The sequence below is a fragment of the Camelina sativa genome, chromosome 1 (assembly GCF_030686135.1).
Source record: "Camelina sativa cultivar CO46 ecotype springtype chromosome 1, ASM3068613v1".
Lineage (NCBI taxonomy): Eukaryota > Viridiplantae > Streptophyta > Magnoliopsida > Brassicales > Brassicaceae > Camelina > Camelina sativa.
The window spans coordinates 14856214-14866401 of NC_141880.1; the positions used below are offsets into that span (position 1 = coordinate 14856214).

General features: G+C 39.9%; 1 protein-coding gene and 1 pseudogene across 2 annotated transcripts; both read left to right on the plus strand.

Annotated features, from left to right (window-relative positions):
• The first annotated feature begins 225 nt into the window (after positions 1–225).
• LOC104792179 (protein SMALL AUXIN UP-REGULATED RNA 8 pseudogene) lies at positions 226–1154 on the plus strand (annotated as a pseudogene). The gene has a single exon (XR_015562270.1). The product of XR_015562270.1 is annotated as a protein SMALL AUXIN UP-REGULATED RNA 8 pseudogene (transcript).
• Positions 1155–6573: 5419 nt separating this feature from the next.
• LOC104708652 (uncharacterized) lies at positions 6574–8109 on the plus strand. Its single transcript, XM_010425250.1, has 2 exons — positions 6574–7476; positions 7549–8109. Exons 1-2 carry the CDS (start codon positions 6574–6576, stop codon positions 8107–8109), a joined length of 1464 nt encoding a protein of 487 aa, XP_010423552.1.
• Positions 8110–10188: the final 2079 nt, after the last annotated feature.

A 10188-nucleotide genomic window follows, 5' to 3' on the forward strand; every position in this document is an offset into this window, starting at 1 on the left:
TGTATTAATTAAAGACTAGGCCATACTAAAACATAATTAATCAATTCCATGTCACAGAGCTAGAATCCACTTTTAACATCACTAAAGTAGTGTACATATGTTTTAAACTTCCAAGTCCATATATTATACTAAAGGTACATAGCATTTATGGGTTATCTTGTTACAAACCAGATGGAGATCAAAGGGACCATAATGTCATAAGAGGACCAACAACAAAATGGTTATAGCCTCTAGTGTCTTTTGGCATTGTGGCTTCCACACATATCTCATAGACATTACACAACACATGCATGTCTTTATAAATATTTACACCTCACCCTTCAATACCCACCCAACTATCTTTCTCTCTCTCTCTCTCCAAACACAACCAAAAGCATTTCTCTCAAATTCACCCAAACACAAAAAAAAATGGCTATCCTCAAGAAATCTACAAAACTCGCTCAAACAGCAATGCTTAGGCAGATTCTGAAGAGATGTTCAAGCTTGGGTAAGAAGAACGGAGGAGGAGGATATATAGAAAGTGATCTCCCGCTTGATGTACCAAAGGGACACTTCCCTGTCTACGTAGGAAACAACAGGAGCAGATACATAGTTCCTATCTCCTTCTTGACCAATCTTGATTTCCAATGTCTCCTTAGAAGAGCTGAGGAAGAGTTTGGTTTTGATCATGACATGGGTCTCACCATTCCTTGTGACGAACTCTTCTTTCAAGATCTGACTTCTATGATCCGATGAGATCTCAAAAGTTCATAGAACAAAACTAAGAAGAAGAAGAAGAAGTAAGCTAAAGGTGACTGAGATCGAGATGGGTAAAGATGAAGTTTTTTTTTTTTTTTTTTTTATTAGCTTCTCTCTTTTTTTAAAACATCCTCTCTCTTTCCTTTAGTTTAATGACTCTTCGATGTCTTTCCTATATTCTCTCTGTTTTTTTTTTCGTTTCTATTTTTAAGCTCATCTTGGGTCTTTTTTACGGGTCAATAAATTTGACTCGGATATGAAATTTTTTTGGGTTCAGATCTGTCAAGATAGCTTGTAATGTTTTCCTATTTGGTTTGTTATTGAACTTGTGAGAGAGGTTAATTATGATTTTTGATGATTAATGTACCTTTACTATTAAATTTACACTAAAGAAATATGTACTTCTTGTGCAAAAATTCATACAAGGAGCATAGAGATCTTACCCCCAAATGTTATTGTACATTAAGAGTCAATGTGGAAGAAAAGAGACTAAAGGCCAACAAATTATTTTCTAGCAAAGAGATCTTTAGTTTCTAAGTATGCTTGAACTTTAGGTTAGAGTTCTTACCCCCAAAAAAGTGAAATATGAACGTTTCTTTCTTTTTGTTTAATACTATATCGAATACAGAAGTCTTTGTTGGGAGTTAAACAATTGAAATTTGAATATTAAGATTCATACATCTAGTAAGACTATGGTAAAAAATTAGTTCCTAATAGTTCATACATCAGTCGTCTCTTTCTATACACAAAACGTTAGTAATACCAAGTCATGTGAAACCGAAAGCTTTTTACCAAACCTTTGGGTAGAGACTAGAGTAGATATATATATATATATATATATATATATATATAAAATGAATTGCATATATACTTCAAACATGGGTTGGTCAAGTACTTCGACAACTTACGGAATCTTCAACAATTTTTTTTTACGAGTTACTTAAAAAATAATTTCATGATCACTGAAACACACGAATACCGAAGTGGAAATACCAAAAAAAAAAAAGAGTTCTTATAACATTTGAAGTACCGGTCACAAGAATAAATAATTTTAATTTTACCTCTTTTGTTTGTTTTGCCAACTCACGGGTTTGTTCTGTAGTCCGTGTGGTAGCTGTTCTTAATCCATTTCTTTTAATGTTTTTTTTTTCCTTATCTTGTCTTCGCCCATATGTGAATTGTAACAAAATCTTTTCATATAGAAAAGTATATTGCCTTTATGTTACATAACCTAATATTATATGAAGGAGATAGGAAACTATAGTAAAGGATGTATAATGTATTTATGTAAATATAAAGCAAAAGAAAACGAATCATGGTGATGAAGAAGATTAGTGGTTGTGGACTTCTGTCCAAACCTTTTTCAAAAAATATTTAGCTGTATCCAAAATTTCGGACCCTTAATCATGTTTGGAGTCGCAATCAATTAAAGCCGTAACAAAAGAATTGAGTAAATTAATAGTACAAAGTAACTTTAAAATCAAGAACATGAAAGATTTGATTGGAAATTATAAAATACGTTCTTAGTCTGAAAAAGTTCGTTTATTTGAAAATTATCTCTTTATTAAAATGTGGATTAAGTTTATCAAATTTCGAATGTAAGCAAATTTTAAGCATATATACAAAATATTTCAAAAACTCTCTCTAGAGCTTGACACATATTATTTTTATTAGTTTTAGTTATAAATATAAAACTATGCATCAATTCTCCATTATTCTTTTATAAGAAAATTTTACATGTGTCCACTTATTAAATGGACAAATAAATCAACTAACTAAAATTTATAAAATATTCACATAACAGAAATTTCATTTCATTTTAGATTTCTTTGAAGTATAAATATTGAATAATATGATATCAGCTATGTTTTTTTACCATGTATACTAAATTAGTTACAATTAATATTAGTTTAATTTATTTATTTATTTTGCTGTAAACATGAGATACCAACTCAACATTAATTTTCACTACCACATAAAGTTTGTTATTAAATAAATAAAGAGAACATAAATTTTAGGTAGGTAATCATAAGTAACGTTTTTTTTTTGGTAAAGGATCCGGGTATTACCCCAGATTTTATTAAACGAACAAAAAAAATTACACATGGATGTCTTTTGACACGAATGACCAGCTGCATCCGCATGTAGCATACCGTTAACAAACTCCCGAATCATGTTAAAAACATGAAAAACTAATGGGAGAGAGAAAGCATAGGTAGCTAAGCCATCAGCAAGATGGTTAGCTTTCCTATACACGTGATGAAAACAGACTATCCAGTCCCTCGTAAGAAAGCCATGACACTTGCATACCAAGAAGGACACACTTATCCTTGTTGTAAGATAACCAACAACAAGTTTTGAATCCACTTCCATCTCCAACCGCATAACCTTTGCCTCCCAAGCAAAGGTCAAACCATAATATACTCCCCAAAACTCCGCAAGCGGAGCCTAACATCGCCCAATGCGTACAGCAAAATCACCACACCATTTGCTCTTGTTATTACGCAATACCCCTCCTGCAGATGCGACCTGAATTTCCCCTTGATGCCCCATCAATATTAAGTTTAAACCACCCTTGAGCAAGTACAACCCATCCAACTTCTCTCATCACATGTGCCCCTGGAACTGAATGAGTAACAGTGAACGACTATGCCTCTGTCACCTATGTTGCAAGCTTCTTAACTAAACAGACCCTATCCCTGCAAAACATTCAAACCCCAATGACATCACAACATCTCCATTTCCAACCCTACCAAATGGCCATCGCAAAAATGGTAGACTAATCCCCTTCTCGAATACTCGTCTCGTGCCCTAAATTATGATAAAACCATTCAAATAAAGACATCATAAAGAACTCACCCCTCTTGTTTGGTGGTATAATGTGGCTCCATAAATCAGACATGGCATGACAATCACGCCGGACATGGATAATCGTTTTCACCCCACCACTTCTATTTTCTAAAGTGCTCCCCTAGAGAAAATCTCTAGACACTCTATCTAGTCTCTCTAAAGTGGACTGAGGAAGTTTGATAGTACTCATAGTATGCACAAGAATCGATGAGAGAGTACTAATTTTTTCATTTTCAACCTTCCTACGAAGCTCAGCATATGTCCTTTCGAACCTCTTAACCTCGAGGTTACCTTTGCCAAGACCTCATTAAACGTCTCCTCATTAATCCTCTTATGAAGGAAAAGCATACCAAGATACTTCCCCAAATCCTTGATTGATTGAATCCCACTTGCATCACTAATCAACTCCCCCAACTCCCAAGACACATTCTATGAATAAAAAATCTTGGAATTCTCAAGACTAACCTTTTGACCTGAGGCATTGCAAAATTTCTCCAACACACCCTGTATTACTCTGATTTGTGCCACAAATGCCTCAACAAAGAGGATTAACTCATCTGCAAAACAGATATGAGACAGACGGGGACCCGAACCTGACAACTTGATCGGTTTCCACTACTTCTGCACAACCGAAACTTCAGTCATTTGACACAAACGTTCAATGCAGAGGACAAAGAGATATGGTGATAAGGGATCACATTGGCGTAAACCTCGTGATGGCTTAAATGGGTTTGACCATTCCCCATTCCACAACAACCACAATAGACTAATCGAAGGGCCTGCATTCCACAACACACTTCGCCATGTAAACGACTAGTTACTTTGGGTAATTATGTAACTATATATATATGATTATTGATTTTTAATTTTTTTCTATGAAATCTGAAGTGTCAGACAAACTCTCCCCAATCATCATCCTTACCGTTGTTTATAGTGAATACATCGAAGGTTGGCTAAGGAAGAAGAAGAAATTGATGTCGTTAGATCAGGAAAACCATTGCAATAGATGGATTTGAAAACTTTAGTTTTAGTCGGCCACCATTAAGGTCGATTAGAGGATTGTGATTAGTGAAGAAGATGAAATTAACATAAATTACGATTTTTCCATTTTGTTAAAAAAATGTTTTTAAAAAATCAAAAGATGTACGGAAGTGGCTTCAAATATGTGTTATAAGACCATCTCCAATAGTTTTTCCTATTTTTTTCTCTATAATAAAGGTGAGTTTTACTCAACACACCTATATTCTTAATTCTAAAATAGAGATTGCTATTTTTTCCTCTATATATAGAGTATTTTTTTTTCTCTATAAATAGAGGAAAATATAGCAATCTCGACGTTAGAGCTGAGATTACAGGTGTATTGAAGTAAAATTCACCTCTATTATAGAGTTTCTCTATTAAAGAGAAAAAAATAGGGATGATTTGGAGATGCTCTAATGGATTAACAAAAAACATTATACCACTAGACCATATCAACAAATTCATAAGAGAATGTATCCATATATATATATATATACATGTGGTTAGACTTTAACGCATGTTAAATGATTTGTAATGTCCGTTAACAAAAGTTAAGTCAAGAGTTCGAATCTAGCAAAAATTTAAACATTAAGTACTTTTAAACTAATAAAAATTAGATTAGGTATTTTTCTTCCAACCTAAAAGATAAGGTATTCAACGTCCAAATAAAAAATAGATGAAGTATTTTTTGACTTTTCTCAATTCTCAACTCACAAAAATATGGGAGGGATGCTCAACGTTTTATAAAATTCAACTATAATGATGTTATTTTTGTCGATAAACTCACAAAATATTACTACATTTTGAACTAGGTAGCTCTAGCTCATCCATATATGTTTGCACGAAAGTGAATAATTTTATTAAATATATACCTCGGGTCGTGGGCCTCGGCCCATAACAACCAGGCAATATGGGCTGAGGCCGCAGAAGAATCCAACCCATTAAGCTCGATCAGAGAAGTGAAGTAGAGCGTAACGGCGGACAGGTCACTTCGGAGGTTGGGAGATTGGTCAAAGATTTCATTTATTATAGAGTGCGAGATTCGCGGGATAAATTGATATGATATTAATTGTAATGAGGCAGTATAAGTGTTGAGGGGGGAAGATTGTAAAGGGGGTCGAAAAACTTAAGAGAGCAATAATATACATTTCCTTTTTTACAATCCTTTGTCTTTAGATTTAGTTTGGAATTACTACGGTGATAAGTCCCTCCGTCCAGAAAACACTTCGGAAGGAGAATCCAGTTCCAGTTCTCACATTTGGCGCTAGAAGGAGGGGGATTATCACCTATACTCTTAATAGTTCCGACCTTTTCCAGACCTACGACGTACAACGCTGTTATGGCTCACGAATCCTCCAACCAGGTAACTTTGGAAACAATTCAAAAACTATTGCAGGATTTAGCTGAGAAATCAGAGCGCCAGCAAGTAGCTTCCGCTGCCTGGTCGGATCGCTTCGACTGTCTGGAAGGGCAAGTGTCAATTCGGTTAGAAACAATTACCGCTTCGATCACCGATTTCTCAGCTTTGCACCGCGCTTACGCTGACCGCATTGACCTCCTTTCCTCCGAGCAAATCCATGGCGGCGCGCTCTGGATTTCGCTAGCACCGACCAATCACTGACTCCACACCAGGACGCCCCTGGAGACACCGTCCCACCTCAAACTACTTCTCGGGTAGCACCGTCGCGTCATGGAGACAACCGCACCCCGATGCAAATTGAAGTCGCCAGTTCTTCGGAAGTCCCAGTTTGGATCCCTCCACCGTGGGAGGGAATCTCCCTTAGGAAAACCTAACTCCGAGTTATGTTTCCAATTCCGAGATACATCGCATGCAGGACGAGATCCGGGACATGCGATCTATGGTGCAAGTGCAACTACTTCAGCACCAGATATTTCTCGAGTAATTGAGGAATCCAAGCGGACTTTGTTCTCGGCTCAGATAGCTAGGGTCTGCGTTAAGGACACATGAAAGATAACTTTCTCGAGCTACGAGGGAAAGGGGACCCAACGGTCCACCTCAAAGGTTTCCTGCTTACTGCTAGCCGAGTGGATATCCAACCTCACGAAGCCGACGCCGGATACCGTAAGCTGTTCGCAGAAACATTTTGCGGGCCAGCTCTGCTTTGGTTCTCATCCTTAGCAGCCGCTTCCATCACTAACTTCACGGAACTATCAACCTCCTTTATCAAGCAATACTCTATCTTGATTGAAACGGCGGTAACAGATGCCCAACTCTGGAACCTTAGCCAGGCAGCTGGGGAATCACTTCGCTCTTATATAACCAAGTTCAAGGAAATCCAAGTCCAGATCCCGGGACTCTCGAACTCAACTGCCTTGGCCGCTCTAAAGAACGGTCTTTGGCACGAACCTCGTTTCCGCGAAGAATTAACCGTGAACCAGTTCGCTACCATTCAAGACGCCTTGCATCGGACCTCGAACTGGATAATCGCGGAAGAAGAAAAAGAGGCAGCTGCCCAGAAGCATAAGGCCACAACCAAACCGAGGTTTGAGGCACCAGCACCGGTTAAGAAAACGCCTCCCTCGACCCCGAAGTCCGGATTCAGAACTTTTGCAGTGGACAAATCTCCTCAAAAGGGTTCTCCGAGAGGATCACCGTCAAAGCCACCCTTTTCACCACGCTCCAAGAGCGGATTCCTGCCAAGTAACAAGTGGATTTGGGATGAGAACGCATACTGCAAACTTCACAAGACTAATGGGCACTCAACTCGGGATTGTAAGAAACTGATGCACCTTCTGGCTGAGAAGTTCGTGTCTGGTGAAATGCCAAAGGTATCTATTGACGAGCTGGACCAAAAAGCGATGTCCGAGTCGGACGATGATGCTCCACCGTCAAAGAAGCCAAAGCAGGCGAATAGTGACACAGAGCCGAAGAAAAAAATAGATGTCATTATGGGCGGGTCGCGTTTATTTCGTAACTAGATAACGGCGATCAAAGACCACCAGCGAAAACTGATCAGCTCGGGACCTAAGCAGATAAAACTTGCCACGAGCGATCTACCCGAAGTCACCTTCTCGGAGAAGGAGACGGAGGAGTTAAACTCCCCGCACGACAATGTTCTGGTCATATCACTCGATATCGCGAATCACGAGGTGTGCCGAATTCTAATAGATACTGGGAGCTTGGTGGACTTGATTTTCCTGGAAACCCTCACTAGAATTAGAATTGGAAAGGAACACATCGCAGGTCCTCATGCACCTCTAGTTTCGTTTACAAGTGAGACGTTGATGTCCTTAGGGACAATCACTCTCCCTGTCTCCACTCAAGGTGTAGCTAAAATGGTGGAGTTCACGGTGTTTTACCGACCTGCGGCTTATAATGCGATAATGGGGACACCGTGGCTGTTTCAAATGAAGGCAGTCCCGTCGACGTACCATCAGTGTGTCAAATTTCTAACCCTGCATGGAGTTCGGGAGATTCCGGGAAGCCAGAAGGTGGCAAGGAGCTGTTACCTTGCAAGTCACAAGTTGTTGGTTCAATAGCAACCACAGCTCGAGGTCGCCAAGAATCCAGTTCGAAAGCAGCTCACAAGCGATCTCATCGAAGCCATATTCATTAACGCGAAATTTCCAGATCAAGGAATAAAGATAGGAGAAGGATTGGAGAGCGAACTGCAGGCCAGTTTAATATCTTTCCTTCAAGAACACATGACGACTTTTGCATGGTTAGTCGAATAGATGACCAGAATAAATCCCGACATCATTTCGCACGATTTAAATGTGGATTCAACTTTCCGACCAGTGAAGCAGAAGCGAAGGAAGCAAGGCCCCGAGCGGGCTGAAGTCGTCAGCTTGGAAGTAGACAGGCTACTCAAGGCTAGACAGATCCGCGAAGTGAAATATCCGGAGTGGCTCGCGAACAGTGTAGTGGTGAAGAAAAAGAACGGGATATCGCGAGTCAGTGTTGACTTCACCGACTTGAATAAAGCATGCCCAAAGGACAATTTTCCTCTCCTGCACATCGATAGATTGGTCGAGTCAACTTCGGGCCATGAGTTAATGTCCTTCCTAGACGCCTTCTCCGGTTACAATCAAATTCTCATGCACCTAGACGATCAGGAGAATACAGCGTTCATCACGGACCGCAGAACTTATTGTTACAAAGTGATGCTGTTCGGACATAAGAACGCTGGAGCAACTTACCAACGTCTGGTGAATAGGATGTTCGAAAAGCAGCTCGGAAAAACCATGGAGGTCTATATCGACGACATGCTGGTGAAGTCAGTAGAAGCTAGCTCGCACCTCGACAATTTAAGAAAGTGTTTCGAAATCTTGAATCAGTTCGGAATGAAGCTGAATCCCACGAAATGCACATTCGCAGTTCCGTCGGGTGAATTCCTAGGATATATCGTGACAGAGCGAGGCATAGAGGCAAACCCGAGGCAAATCAATGTGTTCTTGTCCATGAGTTCCCCCAGGACCTTAAGAGAGGTTCAACGCCTCAACGGGCGTATTGAAGCGCTCAACCGTTTTATCTCACGGTCCACGGACAAATGTCTCCCCTTCTACCAGGTGCTGAAGAAAGGGGGGAGGCAATTCACCTGGGACGAGAAGTGCGAAGAGGCGTTCTCCCACCTAAAGACTTATCTTTCCAAACCGCCGGTTCTGGCAAAGCCAGAATTTGGTGAGACACTTTTCCTATATGTTGTCGTTTCGGAAAGTGCAGTAAGTGGAGTTATAGTTCGAGAGGAAAGGGGGAGCAAAGGCCCATTTTCTATATTAGTAAATCTTTTACAGGAGCTTAATCTAGGCATCCAATGATGGAGAAATTGGCCTTGGCCGTAGTGGTTTCAGCAAGGAAGTTGAGGCCGTACTTCCAGTCTCATTCAATCGTCATTCTAACAACATAACCACTACGCACGGTACTCCATAGTTCTAATCAGTCAAGCCGGTTCATGTTTCTCTCTCTCTTATAGTGTGTCACGGCGCGTGGTAGGCCCAATGCTTGTTCGGGAAGGAAAAATCTCATCATTACCACGATCAAATCATGTGATACGGAGTATATTTAGTTTCCTAAAACAAGTGATAGAAGATCAAAAGTCCTTCGAACTGATCAGCTCGAAGGACTTGGGGGGCAACTGTTGGTACCACGATCAGTTACCTCGGATCGTGGGCCTCGGCCCATAACCAACAGGCAATATGGGCTGAGGCCGCAGAAGAGTCCGGCCCATTAAGCTCGTTCAGAGAAGTGAAGTAGAGCGTAACGGCGGACAGGTCATTTCGGAGGTTGGGAGATTGGTCAAAGATTTCATTTATTATAGGGTGCGAGATTCGCGGGATAAATTGATATGGTATTAATTGTAATGAGGCAGTATAAGTGTTGAGGAGGGAAGATTGTAAAAGGGAATCGAAAAACTTAATAGAGCAATAATATACATTTCCTTTTTTACAATCTTTTGTCTTTAGATTCAGTTCGGAATTACTACGGTGATAAGTCCCTCCGTTTAGAAAACACTTCGGAAGGAGAATCCAGTTCCGGTTCTCATACCGGGCCCTCTTCCACTTCAATCTTCGGATTTAGGCATCGCACATAGAAAGGCACTATAAACACACAAACATCAT